The 26,688-nt window shown below is 44.2% G+C and overlaps 1 protein-coding gene across 3 annotated transcripts in view; it reads left to right on the top strand.

Moving 5' to 3' along the window:
• Positions 1–26,688, top strand: part of Shc3 (SHC adaptor protein 3) — a 161,782-nt gene that overhangs the window by 50,995 nt on the left and 84,099 nt on the right. For all 3 annotated transcript variants that reach the window (XM_029468657.2, XM_021180505.3, XM_085831079.1), the window contains one exon: positions 20,808–20,878. In XM_029468657.2, coding sequence (XP_029324517.1) covers positions 20,808–20,878 — 71 coding nt within the window. The remainder of the gene's footprint in view (positions 1–20,807; positions 20,879–26,688) is intronic.

The raw sequence follows: 26,688 nt of genomic DNA, 5'->3' as shown, positions 1-26,688 counted from the left end.
TCAGGATTGTTTTAGCTGTTTTGGGTGTTTTGTTTTTCCATATGAAGTTTAGAATTGACCTTTGGAAGGTCTGTAAAGAATTGCTTTGGAATTTCCATGGTTATTGCATTGAATCTGTAGATTGCTTCTGGAAGGATGGTTAGTTTTATTATGTTAATCCTACTGATACATGGGCATGGGAGGTATTTCTATCTTCTGATATCTTCTTCAATTTTTTTCTTCAAAGACTTGCAGTTTTTATCATATAAGTCTTCCACTTGCTTGGTTAGACTTACTCTAAGACTTTTTATGGTATTTGAGGCTATTGTGAAAGACGTTTCCCTTATGTCTTTCTCAGTCCTTTAGTCATTTGTATATAGAAGGGCGACTGAGTTTTGTGAATTTATTGTTGTATCCAGCTATTTTGCTGAAAGTGTTTGTCAGCTCTAGGCATTCCACCAGGGAACTTGTAGGGTCATTTATGATTACTGCCATGTCATTTGTAAATAATGATACCTTGATTTCTTCCTTTCCTATCAGAATACCTTTGATCTCTTTCAGTTGTCTTATTGCTCAAGCTAAGACTTCTAGTATTATATTGGGTAGGTGTGGAGAGAGAGAGTGTATTGTTCTAGCTAAGACCTCTAAATTGAGTAGTAATGGACAGATTGGACAACCTTATCTTGTTCCTGATTTTAGTGGAATTGCTTTGAGTTTCTCTCCATTAATATTGGCAATAGGCTTCCTGGAAACTGCCTTTATTTTGTTTAGGTATGTCCCTTGTATCCCTAATATCTCCAGGATTTTGATCCTGTATTTTTTTCTTTCAGTTTGTTTATATGGTGGATTATATTTATTGATTATTGTATAGTAAGCCACTCCTGCATCTCTAGGCTGAAGCCTACCTGGTTATGGTGGATGATGTTATAAATGTGTTTTTAGATACAGTTTGCAAGTATTTTAGCATCTATGATCATAAGGAAAATTGGTCTGGAAATCTCTTTTTTTGTTCAGTTTGTATGTGGTTTTGGTACCAGGGAACTGTGGCCTCATAAAATTAATTGAGCAGTGTTCCTTCTCTTCCTGTTTTGTAGACTAATCTTACCCTCATGCGTGCTATGGAGAATCCCCCCATGGTCCAGGTCCTTCCTCCATGCTGTGTAGCAAAGTTGTACTTTGGGAATTGTGCCCCACTTCTAGGGATGGCCTTGGTTTTGCTGAGTCACTGTAATCCCATCTGTCTTCATGAACAAATGGTTGGCTGAGGAGCCAGGATAAAGCTGCTCAGTGGAGACATTCTCAGTGACTTCCTCCTTGGGTCTTCGTGGTGCTCTCCAGTGCACTCACTCTTGTATTAATTTTCTGCTTTCCTGGTGGTGCCTGTTTCTCTTGCCCAGCCCTGCTCTGATTGACTCACTGAACCATTTCCTCAGCCCATACAACTTCCAGGGTAGCATCTGACCAGATTGTCAACATCAGCCCTCCTTCCTCCTGGCCAAGGAGTCCAGTCTAGGGAGTGACAGCCCAGGGACTGTGAAGAGAGTCCTCTGAAGGATTCTGAGGCATGCTCAGGTCTGAGAGCTCCAGTGCTAGGTATCAGTTGATTGTCTTTACCTTGTATGCATTATTGTGACAGTATGTGTCATGCATGCACACACTTGGGTGCAAAAATGTATGGGAAGACACAGACACACACATATACATACACACACACACATACATACACACACACATACATACACACACACACACACACACACACACACACAGAGAGAGAGAGAGAGAGAGAGAGAGAGAGAGAGAGAGAGAGAGAGAGAGATCACCACGAAGTCACAGTCTCTCTTAATCTTGTGTCTTTGGAACCCTTCTCAGTGTTGAGTACAGTTCCAGGTGGGCGCCTGTCATTGAAGACCTTTCCTGAGCATGTTCGCACACACGCTGTTAACTCTAACTTGTTATATGGTCTTCAGGTTTGTATAATTCTGAGGTATGCTTTACCTTTCTTTAAATACGATGTCTCGAGACCAGAGAGCGTCATCTTGAGATCTTGTGGTTCACATCTTGAAGGTCAAACACAAGGGCTCAAAAGACCATGCTGACACCTCCGGGTGCTTGCCTGATGATTTAAGAGTGTTTCTCATAAGTTTGTACACTGGGAGATTCATTTTCAGTGTGGCAATGCCAGGAGGTGAGACCTTTACAAGGAAGCCTCAGGTCTGAGGAGATGGCTCAGTGGTTAAAGGACTTGTCAAACAAGACCCGAGTCTAGATCCCCAGTACCTGTATAAACACTGGGGGAGAATGGCAGCTCACTCGTAATTCCAGCCATAGGAGGTAGAGCCAGATGATTTCTTACTGCCTTCACCTCCCCTCCCCCAAGCAGGCTGGCTCGTAAGACCATTCTCATAGGCAAGCTCTGGGTCCGATTTCAAGACCTTGTCTCAAAAGAATAAAGTGGAGTGAAACAGAGGAAGATTCTGGACACCAGTTTCCAGCCCCATCCTTCCATGCACACACATACATGTGCATGCCCACACAAGTCCTCATGTACATGTGAACATACATATAAGTATATATGCATACCACACACATATATGAAAAGAAGAAAGGCGGGGGAGTGGGCCCCAATGGGAGGTCCTTTGTGGGTGTGCTTTGAGAAGAGGCTGAGGAGTCCCGGGCTCTCTGGCTTCCTGTTCTGAAACTTGAGCTCTTTTTCCTACCTGTTCTCCCATGAGGTGACATAGGCAGGTAGACACCAGAGGCTGCACCATGCAGCTCGGATTTCTAGCCTCTGTCTGTCTGTCCATTTTTCTTCTTCCCTCCCTCTGTCTACCCCTCTTTCTCTGTCTCTTATTTCCTCTTTGTGCTTCTGTCTTTGTCTCTCTCTCAAGTTAGCCCACCTGAGGTATTTTGTTATCACAATGAACAACTGGTCAATACCACCTCAGGGACAATGTAGGATTTGGCTGGGGCTGGACATGCAGAGCTACCCCACTGTCTGAGGAGGGGGAACATTATAATTTGAGTGATGTACTGTGGTTTACGGAGTGGGTTGTCATAGTAATTCAGAAGAGACTGTCATGCCTTGGCCCTCTGGAAGTTCCAAGCAACGGGGAGAGTGGAATCAGTTTTAACCTTGAGATATCAGTTTTGAACATGGAAGCACCTTTGAACTTCTAGGTCTCCTGGAACTCATGAATACAGAAACCTTCCTCTTGTCCCTAGACCCTGGTCCTTTTGTCCCTAATTCTCAGTCCCCACAGGAGCTTCTGTAATTCATATCCTTGGGGGGTCTTAAGGTGGCAGGACAGACCTGCTATGGTAACCTTGCCCTGAAGCTGCTCACAGTGACAGTTGACCTCTGTCAGCACGTGCCTACCCAGGCTAGGCAAGAGTCCTCCCGGTCTGCAGACAGCGCCACAGTGAGTCATCTTTCCCAGCACTGGCTTGGCTTCCTGCCTCTTCTTTTGCTGGTGCAGCCGGCTCAGACTCAGAGCTGCTGATTCGGGGTCTACAGCAGGACTCTCACAAGAGAGTGTCTCTCAGTCTTGGCTGTTAACACTCTCCCCCGATTGGCCCTTCTTCTTTATTTTCCTCTTGCTCTGGATGAATTGAGGCTTTCTTTTCCAGTCTCTGCAGATCACAGCTCTTTCCCGATGGCCCCTATTTGATTTTTACCTCCACACCCTCCTTATTACTTTGTTCCTTTCTAGCAAGCTAGCTCGGTGTATTTTGTCAACCTGCTTTCTGTGGCAGGAGCTGTGCCCACCTCTTTGTGTTCTTGCTTTTCAGCAGGTCTTAGTCAGAAAGCCAATCTCATCCGGTGCCCTTGAGTTGTTATTTTTAATAGTGGTGCTGTTTTTCCCCCGGATTCCATCTATTTCCCAGCAAAAGCTCTCAGCAGTTAGATTGGGGTTGGAACTATGTGTGGGTTTGTGGAATGGGGGTGCGCTGCCCATGGAGCAGGAAGAGGGAGTCAGATACCCCTCCCTGTAGCTGGAGTTACCACTTGTGAGCCACTTGACCTGGGTGCTGACCACTGAACTCAGGCCCTCTGCAAGAGCAGCGTGTATGCCTGAACACAGAGCTCTCTCTCCAGGCCCTTGTTTGATTTTTTTAAAAAAGATTTTATTCTTATCTTAAATTATGTGTTTGGGTGCTTGCATTGGTGTGTGTGTGTGTGTGTGTGTGTGTGTCTGTCTGTCTGTCTGTCTAAGGGTAGGTTTGTGGACATGAGTGAAGGTGCCCTTAAGCCAGAGATAAGGACTGTACTGGCTGGTTTTGTGTGTCAACTTGACACAAGCTGGAGTTATCACAGAGAAAGGAGCCTCCCTTGAGGAAATGCCTCTGTGAGATCCAGCTGTAAGGCATTTTCTCAGTTAGTGATCAAGATGGGAGGGTCCATTGTGGGTGGTGCCATCCCTGGGCTGGTAGTCCTGGGTTCTATAAGAAAGCAAGCTGAGCAAGCCAGGGGAAGCAAGCCAGTAAGCAGCATCCCTCCATGGCTTCTGCATCAGCTCCTGCTTCCTGACCTGCTTGAGTTCCAGTCCTGACTTCTTTCAGTGATGAACAGCAATGTGGAAATGTAAGCTGAATAAACCCTTTCCTTCCCAACTTGCTTCTTGCTCATGATGTTTGTGTAGGAATAGAAACCCTGACTAAGACAAGGACATTGCATCTCCTGGAACTGGAGTTACAAGTAACTGCGAGCTTCTGGACAAACTGACATGCAAACTCAGGTCCCCTGAACAAGCAGTACTTGCTCTTAACCATTGAGCCAACCATCTCTCCAGTTCTCAACTAAACTGTGACACACACCCTAGGGAACTAGAGCTGAAACGACCCTATGCATGATTTAAACTGCTATAGCCAGGCCATGACAAAGAAAAGAAATCTTGGAAGTTAAGATGGGGCTCCATGTAGACAGGTGTCAGGCAGGAATAGATGCTTGAACCCTCTGGGCTCTGGAGGGCTTGCAGGAGGCTTGAGTCTTGTAAAAATTCCCTTGTGAACTGGGAAGGTGGTGTAATCAGTCCAAGTAAAGCATTTGCCTTGTAAGCACCAGGACCTGACCTATACCCCAGAACCCACATAAAAAAGCAAGGCACTGTGAAATGCTGCGACAGGAGGATTCCTGACACATGCTGACTCGTCAGATTAGCCTGCTTGGCGAACTCCAGGTCAGTGAGAGACCTTGTCTCAGGAGAACCAAGGTGGGACAGTGTTCTGAGGAAATGAGCTGCAACTTTTCCTGTGGCTGTCGTGTGGATGTTAGGGACACACACACACACACACACACACACACACACACACACACACATGCAAGGGCCTATGTGTTGCTGAGGATGTTGGCACTGGTTTCAACTTGGAAAGCAACACCTCTACAATTTAGCACTGACAGTTTGCAGCAACTTGTTATGAAATCCTGGCTTGTCAAGGGTTGTGCTGCAGGTTGAAAGCTTCTAGGCACTCCTGTGAGGGACTATCTTGATTAGGAGGCAAGACCCACTGGAAAGGTGGGCAGAAGCACCCTTCTGTTCTAGGGTCCTGAATTGCCTAGAAACAGGAACAGAAGCTGAGCACTGGGGCTGCCCATCTCTGCTCCCGACCGTGGACACAGTATGACCAGGCAACTGCTGCCGTGTCCTCTCCACTGTGATGGACTGTCTCCTGCATTTATGAGTAAAATAAACCCTTTTTCCTTAAGTTGCTTCTGTGAGGACATTTTATCAGAGCGATGAGACCAGCAGCTGATACAGTCCATTTCCTTTACTGTCCCATGGGACAGCTTTCTTGGCATTACTGGTTAGCTCTCAGAGGCTTCAGTGGTAAACCCTACTGAGAAGATGAGACGTATTCCATTTCTCTGCATCCCTTTCTTGCAGATGTAGAAACATGCTTATAATTGAGAACATGAATGATATAAAACCTTGTACAGGTGATTATTACGGGATAGTATCAGTAACTACAACTTCATGATTGCTTCAGTATTTTCACGGGTGAAGAGACTGAAGTCCCTCTCTTTAGCTCAGACTGGCCTGGGGGACTCACTGTGTAGCATAGGTTGGGTTCAAAACCAAAACCTTCCTGTCTCAGCTTCCTGAGTACTGGGATTATACATACACACCTCCCTACCCTACTTTTGATGTGTGTTTTGAGGACTAGACTCATATTCTTGTGTTTTCATGGGCAGTACATTACTAACTGACTCATCTTCCTTTCCCTAGCTATATTTTTCTGCCACCATCTAGAAATAAGCAAGTCTGGAACAGCCTCCATAAAACACAGCAATACCATAAACACACCATTCTGCTCTATCTGCTCCCTACCGTTCACACTAATGACGACCAAAACTCATATTGAAAGTTGTACATAATCATCAAGGCGCATGCTACTCCTGCATCTCTGTTGGCTGTCTCTCGTCTTGCGGCAGTCCACGTCGTCTTCTCCATTGTCACCATGAAGTTTTCCAGCCTCTTCCTTGCAGCAAGCGTCTGTGGGTGGTTAACTTGGAGTCTTCTCCTTCCCCTCCCACTTGAGTGGTAGTCGGGAGTGGAGATCAGATTCTGGTTTGGTTGCTCCTCATCACCAGACTAATATTGCTGCTACTGCGTGTGGTCTTCTCATGTTTGGTGTCGGAAGAGCTCCAGGGCTGTGCCAGGCTTTATCCCTTCATAAGCAACTGAGCCCTTCCCTCCCACTCATGCAATACCTGTTCAGGAGGAAATTATGATTTGATCCATGGAAACTGTACGTGGTGAGGGAGGGGCGGCGCTGTGAGATGCTCACAGTGTTCTAGTCTTCATCGCCTCAAATATCTATCATTTCCCAATGTTCTTTCTTGTAAATTCTTCAGTCTTGGTGTTTGTGGTGGTTTTTTTTTCCTGTTTTTAACAGGGTTTCATTTAGGTCTTTGAATTTGCTATTTGGTCAAGGGTGACCTGGAGCTTCCGGTCCTCCTGCCTCCACCTCCTGAGCACTGGGATTTCAGGAGTGCATCATCACCACACCTGGTGTGTGCAGTGCTGGGGACTGAGCCCAGGCTTTGAGCATGGTGGGCAAGCACTCTGCCAAGTGATGCATAGGATCTCATTCAGTCCAGGCTGGCCTTAAACTACCTGTGTAGCCAGGGATGGCTTTGAACATCTAATCTTCCCTCCTCCATCTCCCAAATGGATGCCAGGAGTACACCACTGTGGAGACAACCTCCAACATAGGATATAGCACTAAATTCATGGCACTGCTCGAAGCAACAGCAGGATTCATCTCTTCTAAGTATGCCTGAGGACCCACTGGTGAACCTTTTCTCAAACCCCTTCTCACTACTCTTCCCAGCCTTGGTAACTAGGGTTCTACTGAATACTTCCAGAACCGGAACCATTTTCTGTCTTCACATCCAAGGGGATCATGTGGTGTTTGCTGCTCCATATGTGACTTATTTCATGTAACATGGTATCTCCAGGCTCACCTTTATAGTTGCAAATCATGGGATTTCATACTTTATGGATATATATATATATATATATATATATATATAATTTTCTGTAATTACTCATCAGTTGACAGTTATTTAGGCTGGCATTCCATTCCGAGGTTACAGGGAATGATGGCATAAGGACACGGAGGATGCCTCTTTGGCATATTGATTTAAGTTCATATATATTTATAAGCCAGATTTCTAGACCATATAGCAGTTTTATGTTCTGGGGAATCTACCTGCAGTTTTTAATATCAGCTGAATTCATTTAGATTCCTGCCAATGCCGTGTTAGTGCTTCTTCTCTTTATTATTGCTGGCATTTGTCAGGTTTTTGGTTTTTTTTTTCATTTTTGATAATAGTCATAGTCACTGGGATGGAGTGATATCATGTTAAGGTTTTAATTTCCATTTTTCTGATGATTAGTGATGGTGAACATTTAAAAATAGATTTTATTTTTAATTGTATGTGTGCGTGTGTGTGCGCGCGCGCGCGTGTGCATGTGCGCTCATGTGTATGTACGTGTGTGCACGTGGAGTTGCCTGTGGAGGCCAGGAGAGAGCATTGGATTCCCTGGAGCTGGAGTTACAGGTTGTTGTGGGCTACTGGATATGGGAACTCAGCTTGAATCGTCTATAAGAGCAGCAAGTGCTCTTAGCTAATGAGCATCATTCTAGCTTTGGCTTAGGGTTTCTGTCTCTCAGATAAAATGCCATGACTAAAGGCCACTTGGGGAGGAAAGGATTTCTTTCACCTTACAGGTTCTAAGTTGGTCACTGAGGGAAGCCAGGGCAGGAACTGACACAGAGGCCATGGAGGGGTGCTGCTTACTGGCCTACTCTGCATGGTTTACTCAGCCTGCTTCCTTACAGCATCCAGTACTACCATCCCAGAGGTAGTGCTGCCCACAGTGGCCTGGGTGGTCTCCCACAGCAACCATCAATCAAGAAATTCACTATAGGCAGCCCCTCAAACCAATATGGTGGGGCCGAGTTCTCATTTCCCCCTTTCCAAAGTAGTTCTAGCTTGCGTCAGTTGACATAAAAGTAGCCAGCTCAAGCCCCAACATTGATTTTGCGATACTCATTCTAACCGGGGGTCAAGTGAGATCTCACTGGGGTTTTTGCTTGCTTCTCTCTGATGATTACTGATGTCGAATACCAGTTGGCTACGAATATGCTTCTTTAGGTACATCGCCCATTTAAAATATCAGATTATTTCCTTAGTATTTATTAAATTGTATGAGTTCCCATGTGTTTTAGATCACCCACCTCCATCAGATGTCCAGTCTATAAATGGTTTTCTTCTGTTCTGTATGTTATCTCTTCTTTCTGCTGATTGGTTCCTTCTCCTTTGGCAAAGCCTTTCAGCTCTAACCCCACCCCTATGCTTTTGCATTTGTCCCCTGTAGTTTTGGTGTCTTATCAAAACGTCACCAAAACCACACCCTACAAAGTATTCTACACCCGAGTTTTCTTTTTTTTTTTTTTTTTAATATTTTTATTACATATTTTCCTCAATTACATTTCCAATACTATCCCAAAAGTCCCCCATAGCGCCCCCCACTTCCCTACCCACCCATTCCCATTCTTTTGGCCCTGGCATTCCCCTATATTGGGGCATATAAAGTTTGCAAGTCCAATGGGCCTCTCTTTCCATTGATGGCCGACTAGGCCATCTTTCGATACATATGCAGCTAGAGACAAGAGCTCCAGGGTTCTGGTTAGTACATCATGTTGTTCCAACAATAGGGTTGCAGATCCCTTTAGCTCCTTGGGTACTTTCTCTAGCTTCTCCATTGGGAGCCCTGTGATACATCCAATAGCTGACTGTGAACATCCACTCCTGTGTTTGCTAGGCCCCGGCATCGTCTCACAAGAGACAGCTATATTTGGGTCCTTTCAGCAAGATCTTGCTAGTGTATGCAATGGTGCCAGCGTTTAGAAGCTGATTATGGGACGGATCCCTGGATACAGCAGTCTCTAGATGGTCCATCCTTTCATCACAGCTACGAACTTTGTCTCTGTAACTCCTTCCCTGGGTGTTTTGTTCCCAATTCTAAGAAGGTGCATAATGTCCACACTTTGGTCTTCATTCTTCTTGAGTTTCATGCGTTTATCAAATTGTATCTTATATCTTGGGTATCCTAAGTTTTGGGCTAATATCCACTTATCAATGAATACATATTGTGTGAGATCTTTTGTGATTGTGTTACTTCACTCAAGATGATGCCCTCCAGGTCCATCCATTTGGCTAGGAATTTCATAAATTCATTCTTTTTAATAGCTGAGTAGTACTCCATTGTGTAAATGTACCATAATTTCTGTATCCATTCCTCTGTTGAGGGACATCTGGGTTCTTTCCAGCTTCTGGCTATTATAAATAGGGCTGCTATGAACATAGTGGAGCATGTGTCCTTTTTACCGGTTGGGACATCTTCTGGATATATGCCCAGGAGAGGTATTGCTGGATCCTCCGGTAGTACTATGTCCAATTTTCTGAGGAACCGCCAGACTGATTTCCAGAGTGGTTGTACAAGCTTGCAATCCCACCAACAATGGAGGAGTGTTCCACTTTCTCCACATCCTCGCCAGCATCTGCTGTCACCTGAATTTTTGATCTTAGCCATTCTGACTGGTGTGAGGTGGAATCTCAGGGTTGTTTTGATTTGCATTTCCCTGATGATTAAGGATGTTGAACATTTTTTCAGGTGCTTCTCTGCCATTCGGTATTCCTCAGGTGAGAATTCTTTGTTCAGTTCTGAGCCCCATTTTTTAATGGGGTTATTTGACTTTCTGGAGTCCACCTTCTTGAGTTCTTTATATATATTGGATATTAGTCCCTTATCTGATTTAGGATAGGTGAAGATCCTTTCCCAATCTGTTGGTGGTTTTTTTGTCTTATTGATGGTGTCTTTAGCCTTGCAGAAGCTTTGTAGTTTCATGAGGTCCCACTTGTCAATTCTCGATCTTACAGCACAAGCCATTACTGTTCTATTCAGGAATTTTTCCCCTGTGCCCATATCTTCAAGGCTTTTCCCCACTTTCTCCTCTATAAGTTTCAGTGTCTCTGGTTTTATGTGAAGTTCCTTGATCCACTTAGACTTGACCTTAGTACAAGGAGATAGGAATGGATCGATTCGCATTCTTCTACATGTTAACAACCAGTTGTGCCAGCACCATTTGTTGAAAATGCTGTCTTTCTTCCACTGGATGTTTTTAGCTCCCTTGTCGAAGATCAAGTGACCATAGGTGTGTGGATTCATTTCTGGGTCTTCAATTCTATTCCATTGGTCTATTTGTCTGTCACTATACCAGTACCATGCAGTTTTTATCACAATTGCTCTGTAGTAGAGCTTTAGGTCCGGCATGGTGATTCCACCAGAGGTTCTTTTATCCTTGAGGAGAGTTTTTGCTATCCTAGGTTTTTTGTTATTCCAGATGAATTTGCAGATTGCACTTTCTAATTCGTTGAAGAATTGATTTGGAATTTTGATGGGGATTGCATTGAATCTGTAGATTGCTTTTGGCAAGATAGCCATTTTTACAATGTTGATCCTGCCAATCCATGAGCATGGGAGATCTTTCCATCTTCTGAGATCTTCTATAATTTCTTTCTTCAGAGACTTGAAGTTTTTATTATACAGATCTTTCACTTCCTTAGTTAGAGTCACGCCAAGATATTTTATATTATTTGTGACTATTGAGAAGGGTGTTGTTTCCCTAATTTCTTTCTCAGCCTGTTTATTCTTTGTGTAGAGAAAGGCCATTGATTTGTTTGAGTTAATTTTATATCCAGCTACTTCACCGAAGCTGTTTATCAGGCTTAGGAGTTCTCTGGTGGAATTTTTAGGGTCACTTATATATACTATCATATCATCTGCAAAAAGTGATATTTTGACTTCATCTTTTCCAATTTGTATCCCTTTGATCTCCTTTTGTTGTCGAATTGCTCTGGCTAGGACTTCAAGTACAATGTTGAATAGGTATGGAGAAAGTGGACAGCCTTGTCTAGTCCCTGATTTTAGAGGGATTGCTTCAAGCTTCTCACCATTTACTTTGATGTTGGCTACTGGTTTGCTGTAGATTGCTTTTATCATGTTTAGGTATGGGCCTTGAATTCCTGATCTTTCCAAGACTTTTATCATGAATGGGTGTTGGATCTTGTCAAATGCTTTTTCCGCATCTAAGGAGATGACCATGTGGTTTTTGTCTTTGAGTTTGTTTATATACTGGATTACGTTGATGGATTTCCGTATATTGAACCATCCCTGCATCCCTGGGATGAAACCTACTTGGTCAGGATGGATGATTGTTTTGATGTGTTCTTGGATTCGGTTAGCAAGAACTTTATTGAGGATTTTTGCATCAATATTCATAAGGGATATTGGTCTGAAGTTTTCTATCTTTGTTGGGTCTTTTTGTGGTTTAGGTATCAGAGTAATTGTGGCTTCATAGAATGAGTTGGGTAGAGTACCTTCTGTTTCTATTTTGTGGAATAGTTTGTGAAGAACTGGGATTAGATCTTCTTTGAAGGTCTGATAGAACTCTGCACTAAACCCATCTGGTCCTGGGCTTTTTTTAGTTGGGAGACTATTAATGACTGCTTCTATTTCTTTGGGGGATATAGGGCTGTTTAGATCATTAACCTGATCTTGATTCAGCTTTGGTACCTGGTATCTGTCTAGGAACTTCTCCATTTCATCCAGGTTCTCCAGTTTTGTTGAGTATAGCCTTTGGTAGAAGGATCTGATGGTGTTTTGGATGTCTTCAGGATCTGTTTTTATGTCTCCTTTTTCATTTCTGATTTTGTTAATTAGGATGCTTTCCCTGTGCCCTCTAGTGAGTCTGGCTAAGGGTTTATCTATCTTGTTGATTTTCTCAAAGAACCAGCTCCTTGATTGGTTGATTCTTTGAATAGTTTTTCTTGTTTCCACTTGGTTGATTTCACCCCTGAGTTTGATTATTTCCTGCCGTCTACTCCTCTTGGGTGAATTTGCTTCCTTTTGTTCTAGTGCTTTTAGGTGTGTTGTCAAGCTGCTAATGTGTGCTCTCTCTAGTTTCCTTTTGGAGGCACTCAGAGCTATGAGTTTTCCTCTTAAAAATGCTTTCATTGCGTCCCATAAGTTTGGGTATGTTGTGGCTTCATTTTCATTGAACTCTAAAAAGTCCTTAATTTCTTTCGTTATTCCTTCCTTGACCAAGGTATCATTGAGAAGAGTGTTGTTCAGTTTCCACGTGAAGGTTGGCTTTCTATTATTTATTTTGTTATTGAAGATCAGCCTTAGTCCATGGTGATCTGATAGGATGCATGGGACAATTTCAATATTTTTATATCTGTTGAGGCCTGTTTTGTGACCAATTATGTGGTCAATTTTGGAGAAGGTACCATGAGGTGCTGAGAAGAAGGTATATCCTTTTGTTTTAGGATAGAATGTTCTGTAGATATCTGCCAGATCCATTTGATTCATAATTTCTGTTAGTTTCACTGTGTCCCTGTTTAGTTTCTGTTTCCATGATCTGTCCATTGGTGAAAGTGGTGTGTTGAAGTCTCCCACTATTATTGTATGAGGTGCAATGTGTGCTTTGAGCTTTACTAAAGTTTCTTTAATGAATGTGGCTGCCTTTGTATTTGGAGCATAGATATTCAGGATTGATAGTTCCTCTTGGAGGATTTTACCTTTGATGAGTATGAAGTGTCCCTCCCTGTCTTTTTTAATGACTTTAGGTTGGAAGTCAATCTTATCAGATATTAGAATGGCTACTCCAGCTTGTTTCTTCATGCCATTTGCTTGGAAAATTGTTTTCCAGCCTTTCATTCTGAGGTAGTGTCTATCCTTTTCTCTGAGATGAGTTTCCTGTAAGCAGCAAAATGTTGGGTCTTGTTTGTGTAGCCAGTTTGTTAGTCTATGTCTTTTTATCGGGGAGTTGAGTCCATTGATATTAAGAGATATTAAGGAAAAGTAATTGTTGTTTCCTGTTATTTTTGATGTTAAAGTTGGCATTTTGTTCTTGTGGCTGTCTTCTTTTAGGTTTGTTGAGGGATTACCTTCTTGTTGTTTCTAGGGCGTGGTTCCTGTCCTTGTATTGGTTTTTTTCTGTTATTATCCTTTGAAGGGCTGGATTCGTGGAGAGATAATGTGTGAATTTGGTTTTGTCGTGGAATACTTTGGTTTCTCCATCTATGTTAATTGAGAGTTTGGCTGGGTATAGTAGCCTGGGCTGGAATTTGTGTTCTTTTAGTGTCTGTATAACATCCGTCCAGGATCTTCTGGCTTTCATAGTCTCTGGTGAAAAGTCTGGTGTAATTCTGATAGGCTTGCCTTTATATGTTACTTGGCCTTTTTCTCTTACTGCTTTTAGTATTCTATCTTTATTTAGAGCATTTGTTGCTCTGATTATTATGTGTCGGGAGGTATTTCTTTTCTGGTCCAGTCTATTTGGAGTTCTGTAGGCTTCTTGTATGTTCATGGGCATCTCTTTCTTTAGATTTGGGAAGTTTTCTTCTATAATTTTGTTGAAGATGTTTGCTGGTCCTTTGAGTTGAAAATCTTCATTCTCATCCACTCCTATTATCCGTAGGTTTGGTCTTCTCATTATGTCCTGTATTTCTTGGATGTTTTGAGTTAGGATCTTTTTGCATTTTACATTTTCCTTGATTGTTGTGCTGATGTTCTCTATGGAATCTTCTGCACCTGAGATTCTCTCTTCCATCTCTTGTATTCTGTTGCTGATGCTCGTATCTATGGTTCCAGATTTCTTTCCTAGGGTTTCTATCTCCAGTGTTGCCTCATTTTGGATTTTCTTTATTGTGTCTACTTCCCTTTTTAGGTCTAGTATGGTTTTGTTCATTTCCATCATCTGTTTGGATGTGTTTTCCTGTTTTTCTGTAAGGACTTCTACCTGTTTGATTATGTTATCATGTTTTTCTTTAAGGATTTGTAACTCTTTAGCAGTGTTCTCCTGCAATTCTTTAAGGGATTTTTGTGCTTCCTCTTTATTGTCTTCTGCCTTTTTATCAGTGTTCTCCTGCATTTCTTTAAGTGTGTTATTAAAGTCCTTCTTGAAGTCCTCTATCATCATCAGGAGATATGCTTTTAAATCCGTGTCTAGCTTTTCCGGTGTGTTGGGGTGCCCTGGACTGGGCGAAGTGGGGGTGCTGGGTTCTGATGATGGTGAGTGGTCTTGGTTCCTGTTAGTAAGATTATTACGTTTACCTTTCGCCATCTGGTAATCTCTGGGGTTAGTTGTTATCGTTGTCACTATTTAAAGATTGGAGCAGAAGCTGTGTTCCACTCACCAGCAGTCTCTAAATCCTGCGGCGGGGGTCGTGGGTAGCTGACGGTACCCCGGTGCTGGTCCAGCCGGAAGAGGCCTGTGGTCCTACTCAGGCCGTTTTTCTGCTTCCCTAACTAATGCAGTCTCTGGTCCCGCGTGCAATTGGATTGGAGCAGAAGCTGTGCTCCACTCTCCAGAAGTCTTAAGATCCTGTGGCGGGTGTTGTGGGTAGCTGGTGAGTGTCAGCTGACCCTGCGCCCCAGCTGCCCAGGTGCTTTTCTGACCGGAAGAGGGTTGTGGCCCTATGTAGGCCGGATTTCTCTCTCCCCAACCAGAGCAGTCTCAGGTCCCGCGTGATTGGACTGGAGCAGAAGCTGTGTTCCACTCACCAGCAGTCCCAAAATCCTGCGGCGGGGGGTCTTGGGTAGCTGGCGGGTGTCAGGCAACCCTGCGCTCCAGCTACCCTGGCGCTGATCCGGCCGGGTGAGGCCTGTGGCCCTACTCAGGCCGGTTTCTGCTTCCCTAACTAATGCAGTCTCAGGTCCCGCGCAATTGGATTGGAGCAGAAGCTGTGTTCCACTCACCAGCAGTCCCGAAATCCTGCGGCGGGGGTCGTGGGTAGCTGGCGGGTGTCAGGCAACCCTGCGCTCCCGCTACCCTGGCGCTGATCCGGCCGGGTGAGGCCTGTGGCCCTACTCAGGCCGGTTTCTGCTTCCCTAACTAATGCAGTCTCAGGTCCCGCGCAATTGGATTGGAGCAGAAGCTGTGTTCCACTCACCAGCAGTCCCAAAATCCTGCGGCGGGGGTCGTGGGTAGCTGGCGGGTGTCAGGCAACCCTGCGCTCCCGCTACCCTGGCGCTGATCCAGCCGGATGAGGCCTGTGGTCCTACTCAGGCCGGTTTCTGCTTCCCTAACTAATGCAGTCTCAGGTCCCGCGCAATTGGATTGGAGCAGAAGCTGTGCTCCACTCACCAGAAGTCTTAAGATCCTGTGGCGGGTGTTGTGGGTAGCTGGTGAGTGTCAGCAGACCCTGCGCCCCAGCTGCCCAGGTGCTTTTCTGACCGGATGAGGGTTGTGGCCCTATGTAGGCTGGATTTCTCTCTCCCCAACCAGAGCAGTCTCAGGTCCCGCGTGATTGGACTGGAGCAGAAGCTGTGTTCCACTCACCAGCAGTCCCAAAATCCTGCGGTGGGGGTCGTGGGTAGCTGGCGGGTGTCAGGCAACCCTGCGCTCCCGCTACCCTGGCGCTGATCCGGCTGGGTGAGGCCTGTGGCCCTACTCAGGCCGGTTTCTGCTTCCCTAACTAATGCAGTCTCAGGTCCCGCGCAATTGGATTGGAGCAGAAGCTGTGTTCCACTCACCAGCAGTCCCAAAATCCTGTGGCGGGGGTCGTGGGTAGCTGGCGGGTGTCAGGCAACCCTGCGCTCCCGCTACCCCGGCGCTGATCCAGCAGGATGAGGCCTGTGGTCCTACTCAGGCCGGTTTCTGCTTCCCTAACTAATGCAGTCTCAGGTCCCGCGCAATTGGATTGGAGCAGAAGCTGTGTTCCACTCACCAGCAGTCCCAAAATCCTGCGGCGGGGGTCCCCGAGTTTTCTAATACTAGTCTCAGTTTCAAGTTTAATGGTCTTGAGTTGATTCTTATTTGTGGTAGAAGATTCGGTTCTAGTTTCATTCTGCCCGCCCCCCCCCCCCAATCATTTATTGAGGACCCTTCTTCTCTTTTGTGCACTTTGCATCTTTGTTGAAGATAGGTGTGTGAGTTTTATTCCACCTTCTCTAGCCTTGTTCCTCTGTCTATAATGTTTTGATGACCATTGTCTTAGGGTTACAGTTGCTATGACAAGACACCATGACCAGAGCAACTTGGGAAGGAAAGAGTTTAGTTCACTCACAGTTCACATAACAGTTCATTATCAAAAGCAGAGGTGGCAGGAACTCACACAGGGCAGGAACCTGGAGGCAGGTGCTGAGGCAGGCGCTGATGCAGAGGCCGTGGAGGGGTGCTGCTTACTGCCTTGCTCCCTATGGCTTGCTCAGTCTGCTTTCTTATAGAATCCAGGACCACAAGCCCAGGGACGGTACCACCCACAATGAGCTGGGCTTTCTCACACCAATTACTAGTTAAGAAAATGCTCTACAGACTTGCCTGCAGCCAGATATTATGAAGGTTTTTTTTTTTTTAATTGAGGTTCTCTCCTAACTGATGACTCCAGCTTGTGTCAAGTTGACATAAAGTTAGTCAGTACAACTGTAGCTTTGCAGTCTGTTTTGAACTAGTCAGATATGGTGATGCTTACAGCTGTTTTCACCAATGATGACTTTGTTCTCTGGCTTTTTTGGTTGTTGTTCTATATAAATTTTAGGTTGTTCTTCTGTAGGAAGATATTGTTCATATGGATGGCATTGAATCTGAACATTTCTGTGGGTAATATGGACATTTAGTAGGATTTCTCTTTCCCATCTACAAACTAGGGATATCTTTCAGCCTGTATGTGCCTTCTTCCATTCCCTCCCTTCCATCAACATTTTATTATTTCCAATGCAGAGAACTTTCATCCCTTTAATTAACCTATCTTTGGGGATGTTATTTTGGGGAAGTGTTATAAATGTCTTTGCTCTCTTGAGCTCTTTTCAGGTAACTTGTTATGGATGTGGAGACAAGATATTGATTTGATTGCATTGATTTTGTATCCTGCCGCTTGGCTGAATTTGTTATCACTATTAATTACTCTGTATTTATTATTCTACTAGGTGTGTGTGTGTGTGTCTCACATATGCAGACAGTGACAGTTTAATTTTCCTTCCTTTTCCATTCCAATGTGGTATATTTCTTTGACTTACCGATTGTCTGGCTAGGACTTCCATCTCTGCTGAACAGCAGTGGAAAAAAATGCACACCTTTACCAAGTCCCAGACCTTAGTGGGAATGAGTTCACCTCTTGACACTCCCCATGATATTGTCCACAAGCTTTGGGAGGCTTCTCCCTTAGTCTCTTCCTCCTGAGATGAAGCTATTAGTTCCATATATTCACGAATGAATGTTTCTTCATATTTCCTTTGAGAAAATACCAACACCAGTGTGTTTCTAGTATCAAAGATTTTCATTCATTCATTCATTCATTCATGAATTCTTTCATTCCTTTTTACAGCATTGGAGGTTGAACCTAGGGCCTCACACACACTAAGCAAGTATTCTATCCCCAAGCCACATCCCCAGCCCCCCTTAGTCTTACACTCACTGTGTTCCCTGACAGGCCTTGAGCTTGTGATTCTCCTGCCTCAGTCCCTGGACTAGCTTCGATTTTGATCCTAACAGTGCTGACAGCGTTCTCAGATCTCTGTCGCATTGCTTTCTGGGACAGTTCTGCTATGTTGGACCTGTATCCATGTTGCCACAATGGTGGTGGTAGTGTTTCCTTCATCCCGGAACACCAGTGAGCTTGGCACCCACCATAGCCCTTGTAGTGGACTGTGTGCATCTAACTTTTTGACATTGGTCATGGGTTTCTCATATCTCTGCAATGTGGTTGTGGTATCTGTGGTTTTCTTTGATAATGGTGGTTATCACATAAGTATGTGACATTTGGCCTGTTAGTCACAGGAACAACATTGGGTTCTGTGGTTATGTAATTCTGCGGTAGTTTGAAAAACATACTTCTGTATAAAATGAATCAATGCCAATAGGTTTTAGGAAAGTCAAGTGTGGTACCAATCTGCATGCTCAGAATGCTTTACTCGTGGGTGAGAGTTATGGGTGAGAGTTATGTGTGCGCAGATGTGTGTGTATATGCATATGTGTATACTTATTCCTGTGTGTTTGCATGTATCTGTAGGTGTGTGTATGTGTGTGTGTTCTTGTGTAGGCCAGTTGTTGATTTTGAGTGTCTTCCTTAGTCACTCTCTACCCCAAAGAGATTTATTTATTTATTTTATGTATATGAGTGCTCTGTTTTCATGCATACCAGAAGAGGGAATGAGATTCCATTAAAGATGGTTGTGGGCTACCATACGATTGCTGGGAATTGAACTCAGAACCTCTGGAAGAGCAGCCGGTGTTCTTAACTGCAGAGCCATCTCTCCAGCCCCCACCAGTGCACTTTTAGAGAGGGTCATTGAACCTGAAGCAAACAAACAAGACTATGTTGGCTGCCCAGCAAGCTCCAGGGATCCTCCAGTCTCTGCCTTCCCAGAAGTGGGATTAAACATATGCACAAACACATAGCAACCATGTTTGGCTTATTTTACAAGGGTCTGGGGTCCATGAACTCAGGTCCTCATCAATCAATCATTTTAATGACTGAGCTGTCTCCCCAGCCCTGAGAATTAGGGTTCCAATAGAGACCTGATGATACATCTGCAGTGGTGGGCTAACAACAGAATCCTGGCTTCTGCCTTAGAACTCACGTGACTCAGATGGCTCAGCTGGTGACATTCTGTAACCTTGACCCTGGCAGTGGTGGGTCAATAACATTGACACAGGTGCTGAGGGATTTCTGTAACCTTGACACTGTGGAGGGAGGATCAGCCACATCTGCAGCTGCAGAGACTCAGTTGTGAGAAGTGGGTCAAGTGTTACATAAAGTTACATAACAATAGATGACAAAGCCAGACCTAAGTTTGGGTTTTCTGCATAACGCAAACAAACCCCTTTCTGCGCCACACTATGAGACTCATTCAGTCTAAATTTAAAGGCGTCTGTGTCTTCTGGCTTTCCCAGGGCTTACAGGACCAAGCCTGACTCCCTTATCATGACTAGAGTCACAATGTCCTTTCACTTGTGCGAGCTCACCGGTGAGATTGACCAAAGTCACGCGGTGCAACGTGTGTATTTGAACTTCCGGAAACTTGTGGTAAACTGTAAAGAAGGTTTTCTGCTACACTGAAGTGCTCTATGGCTTACTCACAAGCCCATAAATAGATTTACCAAATAATGAAGGTGTCCTGATTAGTCTCACGTCAACATTACACAAGCTGGGGACATTTGGGAAAAGGGACTTTGAACTGAGAAAATGCCTTTAGAAGGTGGGCTTGGAGGTAAGTCTGTGGGGGCATTTTCTTTATTAGTGATTGATGAGAGAGGGCCCAGCCCATTGTGGTTAGAGTCATCCCTGGGCTGGTGGTCCTGGGGTCTATAAGAAAGCAGGCTGAGCAAGCCATGGGAAGAAGCCAGTAAGCAGCACCCCTCTGTGGCCTCTGCATAAATCCTTGACTCCAGGTTCCTGCCCTGTTTGAGTTCCTGCCATGACTTACCTCAGGGATCTGGAACTGTCAGCTGAAGTAACCCTTTCCTCCCCAAAGCTGCTTTTGGTCATGGTGTTTATCACAGCGGCAGAAACCTAACTAAGGCAGAAGATTGGTGTTAGTGAAAGTGTTGGCTGTATAGTGGTCAAATTTTGTCTTTAAAAAAAAAATTCAAGGACCTTAAGAAGTTTTGTTCAGACCCAGAAACATGATGCTCAGGCTGGGGGTGGGGAGCAGGCAATCCCATTGAAAACGTGTTTTAATAATATTAACACAAACATTTAAGATTTCCACATCTTGCAGTGTATGAGGTATACTTTAATAAAAGCTTTGAGAACTATACGTGTAAAGACAACAGCGGTGCTAACAGGTTTGATAGAAGTCAAGGTTCGGTTAATCCCAAAATTAACACTTGGGATGTTTCCTATAGAGGCAGGTTTAGGTTTAGGGTTTAGAGTTTTCATGCAGACATAATCACACCCAGAATTACATTAAAAATTATTTATTCTGTGTGTGTGTGTGAGAGGTGGGGGTAGGGGAGGGAGGAAGACAGAGAATAGCAGTGTACACATGAAAGTCAGAAGACAGCTTGTAGGAGTTGTATCTCTCCTACTATCCCTAATATGTGTGTCTCAGGGATTAAACTCAGGGCAAGAGGCTAGGCAGCAGACACCTTTAAACACGAAGTCTTTTTACTATCCGTATTCGCATTGAATTTAAAGGCACAGTGTGACATAAGAAATGTATATTGCTTCCCCAACCCCCTACATCATTAGGACATTTCTGTGCTCTCAGTTCCCAGAGCTCATGATCTATTTCTTCCCCTTACAGTACTTGGGCTGCATCGAAGTTCTGCGCTCAATGAGGTCTCTTGACTTCAGTACAAGAACTCAGGTTACCAGGTAAGCATTCTTCAAAGTGGATGCCTGTGACTTTATTTCTGAAAGGAAAGAACTCAAAAGTTCAAAACCTAGGAATTTCTAGAAGAAAGCCCACCCCTTCCAATACCGGAGGCTGGTGATGGAGTCAGGACTCACAGTGTGTTAAAATATTGGTGTATCTGTCCATGAGTGAAGAGACATGTCTCTTGTTGGGATCACCATGATGGGCACCTGACCCTTCTGGGATCGTTTTATAATTGAGCGACAAACAATCATAATTAAGGGGACAACTGTGTGTTCATGTTTGTTTCCCTAACGTAGGAGCCACTAATGCAAGATCAATACTAAAATCACCAAACTATACTCTTTCTGAAAAATGAAGACCATGATTTCCAGAGTGAATTTCCAAAGTGCATTGAGAGAACAAATTTCACAAGGTTAGAGGTGGAAATATTCATGGAGAAGATTATTTTGGAAGGATATTATATTTTAAAATAGTTTATTTCCAAATTATATTTTAGGTTGTATACAAAATATTGGGTTTCATTCATTATGACACTTTTTATTAATATTTTTAATATGAAATACTGGATTTCATTATACTTTCACACACACACATGCTGATGTACTGTGTTCACATGTTCCTCCTGTCACTCTCTTTTGTCCCTCTTTCCCTTCCAACTTGTCCCCTTCTCCCCCAAATACTCTTTCTACTTTAATATTATGTGTATTTAAATCTTTAGTCTACAAATGAGCGAAAAACATATGATGTTTGTTTCCTTCCCCATTGCCCTTTCTTGTTCCCCTTGCCTCCTTCCCTGGCATAGCCCCTCTTTCTGCTTTTTAACACACACACACACACACACACACACACACCACACTGTTAGTCTGGTTTATTTCACTTAACACAGCGATCTCTGGTTACATATATTTTTCCTACAAGTGACCATTATTTAAAGTATTTTATATGTGTTTCGTACATTCTAAATTTCTTATGAGCCAGTACTGAAACACTTTTCAATGAAACATTATAGCTAAATATAGTTTCCAATAGAGCCAAGCTTTTAAAAAAAAATACTGATTGCTCATCATGTTTCAGAAGAAGACAGCAGAGGCTGTGACGGAGCAGCATCCTTGTGGCCTGGGGGGTCGCTATTGTATTGGCAGTTGTGAAATTGCTCAGACAACTTCCTCAGAAAGTGACCCTTCATTATTTCTTCACCCACATCACCATATTGCGCTTCTCTGAGTCAGGAAACCATGTCTGAAGGTTTACATCATTATGTATAGTCATCACCTGTTATGTCTGGACCTCAGCCCTAAGTACTGTTGTACGTAATACCTGTTCCTCTTCACTAGAGAAGTCCATGGTCAAGCACTCATGTCTTCTTCTCTCTAAAGCAACTCAAGACATTTGGTGGGAAGATGTCAAAGTCAGTGAACTAAACCAAAGGACTCCATCTCCACCCAGTTTGTGAAAAGACAAGAATTGTGTTCTGAAGTGAGAGTTCCTAAAAGAAAAATCTGTTTCTCTGGTCACTTACTCATGCACTGTGCTCAGGACCACAGGGACAACAGACCAGTGAGGAGCTTTTCAGGGGAGGGTGAGAGAGGCGGAGTAAGCTTCTCTCACAGCCTAGGGTTCTTGCTAGGGTTTAAGAGGGGGTTGATCATGGGGTTGGGGACTTTTCAGAGATGTTGGAATATGGGCTAGGGCCGATGGTGTTGATGGTTAAACCAGGAGGAGTAAGAACAGTATTTGTGGTGATTTGATGATCTGGGGTGGGGGGTGGGGTGGGGTGGGGTGGGGATGTAATCATGGGAAGGAGGCACCATTGAGGCTGGTTTCTCCTTCCTGTGTCTTAGAGACAGAAGATAAGATGGCTTTCTTCGAGTGTTTCTGTTGCCATGAAGAGACACCAGGACCACCATCTCTTATAAAAGAAAGCATTCATTGGGGCTTGCTTACATTTTCAGAGATTTAGTCCATTCTTATCATGGCATGTCAGCAGATGGGCAGGCATGGCGCTAGGGAAGGAGCTGAGAGTTCTACATCCAGATTCACAGGCAGCAGAGAGAGAGAGACTGGGTTTGGCAGAAAGAAACTGGGTTTGGCAGAAAGAGAGAGACTGGGCTTGGCAGAAAGAGAGAGACTGGGTTTGGCAGAAAAAGAGAGACTGGGTTTGACTTGGGCTTTTAAAATCCCAATGCCCACCTCAAGGAACATACCTTCTCCAACAAGGCCACACCTATTACAACAATATGTCTATCTTCTAATCCCTCTCAAGTATTGCTACTCCCTAATGACCAAGAAGTCAAGTATATGATCCTGTGGGGGCCATTCCTATTCAAACCACCACAATGGCCATTTTGACTTTCTCTCATTGGAAAAGCATGCACTGTCACACGTGCAGAGTGATCCCACTGTGCAGGGATGTGGGGACTGGGTACGATGTTCACGCTCATCCGTGTGATGGCTGTCTTTAAAGTCTAGTGCAGTCATTTCTACTGGCTTTCCTCTTTGCATTTTGAAGGCCCTTTCGTTCCACGGATGCAGTTATTAAATTCTTCTGTGAGTTGTGCTGCTGAGGAAGTGAGCTGTTTGCCCTGTCTGGGTGCCCAGCGTCCAGAAGCCAGATGGCGCACAAATGACTGAGGGTCATTTAAGGGACTACCACCCTGCTCCTCTGGGGTGGTAGTAGCAGGTTGGGAGCCACAAGTAGATAATTACAGTTTCCTCTAAGGTGAAGATTTCTTCTTAGGCACCCATGGGTGGAATCCGAGTAAACAGAAGCACTCACACTGTAGAGGAAAGCAGGTGACTAGTGCTGGTGGATATGGAGCTTGGATGCTTTTCCCAGTCCCATTCTACTGTGTAAAATCGGTTCAGCATGCTAGGGCGAGGGGAATGTCAATCACAGGCTCAGAAAAGGCAGTGTTACATTCTGGTTGCAGCAGCGTTGCCTTGGGCTTTTGAAAGCTATGTTGTTTAATCTCTGTGATGCCCTCTATCCCTGTGTTAGCTCTACTATGTGACGTGTTTCTTATAGAAGTTAGTTCCTGGAGCATACTCACACAAAAATAATAAGTTGATACAACAGCAATAAAAAAGGAGCTGTTTGTTTCCAGAGGACTGCTCTGCCATGCCCTTTAGATTTACCACAGGGTGGAGCTTTAAAAATATGTTTTTAATAGAAATAGGATTATGTCACTTTCTTTCTCTCTTTTTTCCCTTAAGCCCTTCCCATCTGCTTTCCTTCCAGTGTGGAGCTTTTAAGGCCTTACTGGCAACTATGTTAACTGTGCTTGCCTATTTAATTAAATTCTTCCTCCATAATTTATGTAGCAAAGACATTCTTGAAAGGTTGTAGGAAACTTAGCATGCTCAGATTATAGAGACACTAGGTGAACTTATTTCTAAAAATATTTCAGCCATGATATTTAATTGAGTCCATTTTGTGAGCAAATAACCTCTATGTATCTGTTTATTGCACTTTAAAATATAACTTAAAATTTCTACTCATACATTATTTGGAGGTACTGACAGTGGTGTCACAGACCCTTTTCAAGGTAGGTTTAGTTTTATTCTGTTTCTGGCAACTGAATTTATTTATTTACTCATTCATTCATTTATGTATTTATCAGCGATAGAAGTCATGAATTTCCAACTAAAACATAACTTTTAACTGTTTTCCAACTAATACATAACTTTAAAAACCTAAGTTTTTAAATTTAATTGCTTCTATGTAGCGTGTAGTTTTGTCTACACAGCTTTGTGCTCCTAGACAATTGCACATGTGTGCCTGCCCCAGAACTATCTCTGATCTGCAAATAGAAAACACACACACACACACACACACACACACACACACACACACCACACACACACACACACACTCCAGAATTAGGATTGTCCTAATTCTTCCCCTGCTACCCCAGGCCCAATCGGGAAAGTGGCCAGAGGCCACTTACCCAGAAACTCACAAGACTGGTTGGCTTTATCTTCTCAGCTTCTGTATCTCATCCTTCTCCCTCTCCCTGTCTTCCCAATTCTCTCTCTGCGTCCTTCAGCTGAGAAGATGGCCTGGCCGAGCTCTGTCAAGCCAATTTGTACCTGAAATATTCAACCTGGTCTGGATTTGAACATATAGCAAGAAGGGGACCAGGACAATATTTATAGATTCTACAGGTCAAAGTCTGGTCACAGAGGCTTCGGATGGAGTTTATTCGGTCTTAATGCCAAGGTTTTATTTATCACAGTGGACATGGCACTGTAAGTGAGCATTCCTAGTAAGAGAGACATCAAGGCTGCAGTGGGTAATTGCTTCCCCCAGGATCCTTGTGCTGATGGACTGTACAGAGGAGCTGAGGCCCTCAGTGCTTGTAGAAGCTAGTGGGCAATTCTGCAAACTGCTTCTCACAGGGCTCCTTCTCAGCAGGCTCAGCAAGCACAAGTCCTCCCCTAAAGGTGCCCTTGTCCAACACAGTTTTGGAATAGGACATGTGTACCTCCCACATTTGTGCATGGGGAGTGCATTTTGTAATGTCAGAGGTAACACAGAAACCCCACACTGAGCGGGGACAGTGACATTTTATTGTTCTAAGACTCCAAGCTAGCTCAGCAAGTTGATGGCCTCACTTCCGCTCTAATCTCACAACTGTGATTTGATCTCTGCCTGCTCTGTGGTCCCCACAAGGCCCACAGATCCGGGACAGGGACCAGGACTAATGTGGCCTGGTTCCCTACTGGAGGCCTCTATGTGGACAAGGCTGTTGGGTTTCTACACTGGCCACTGTGACACAAGACTGATTTCAGAGTTGCCATCCCATCTTTTGCACTACTGGATTTGCTTAACAGTATTTCCTGAGCCAGGGGGCTGGCCCTTAGCTGGTGAGAAATCCTGGGCAGGAGCTTTGGAGTTGGTGTGAGCTCATGGCATGGCTGTGAGTACATCAGTGGACAAGAAATGTCTTTGTTCACTGTTGTGTTACACTCTGTTACTGGAAGTCCCCCAAGGCCAAATTTTTGGACAGTGGAAAGTTGTGAATATCTACACAGTACAATTAAAATCCAGAGTCCTCAGAAAGGTGGCTCATACCTAGAAAATTACAAAGGCCCTTCTCTGGTGCTTAATATTGATCGGCAACCTCAGTTATCAACCAGCAGTCACACCCTAGTTGTACAAGATGCTAAGGGTGTCTGGTCAGGCCCTAAGTCGGATCCCTGGACAGCAGATGGAGGAGCAGAAGGGAGGACATGCTCTCTCCTCATCCCTCTTGCGCATCCCCAGGGAGAGGGTTCTTTTTCATTGTCAAATCAATGGGATTTGGATCACCATGGAAACACATCTCTGGAGGAGTCAATGAGAATGTTTTCCGATAGATTTAACCGAGCAAGGGACGACTTACCTTGAATGAGGGCAGCGCTATTCCTAGACTGAATAGAAGCGAAATGGGCTCGATTGGCATTCATCTCTCTCTGATTCTCGATATATGTGTATATTTTTATTTTTTTTTAAGATTTGTTTATTTTATGTATATAAGTACACTGTGGCTGTCTTCAGACACACCAGAAGAGGGCATTCATTACAGGTGGCTGTGAGCCACCGTGTGTTGGCTGGGAATCGAAATCAGGACCTCTGGAAGAGCAGTTAGTGCTCTTAACCACTGAGCCATCCCTCCAGCCCTCTCTCTGCTTCTCAGCTGTGGATGTGACATGACCAGCTGTTGCACACTCCAGCTGCCGTGCCATCTTCACCACAGTCGACTGTACCCCTTCGTCAGCTCAACTGTAAGCACAAACAAACCGTGCCCCCTAAAGCTGTTCCTAC

The sequence above is a fragment of the Mus caroli genome, unplaced genomic scaffold (assembly GCF_978045245.1).
Source record: "Mus caroli unplaced genomic scaffold, Mus_caroli_1 scaffold_15, whole genome shotgun sequence".
Classification (NCBI taxonomy): domain Eukaryota; kingdom Metazoa; phylum Chordata; class Mammalia; order Rodentia; family Muridae; genus Mus; species Mus caroli.
Note: the sequence above shows the minus strand (reverse complement) of the source record. Positions and strands in the feature narration are given on the sequence as shown.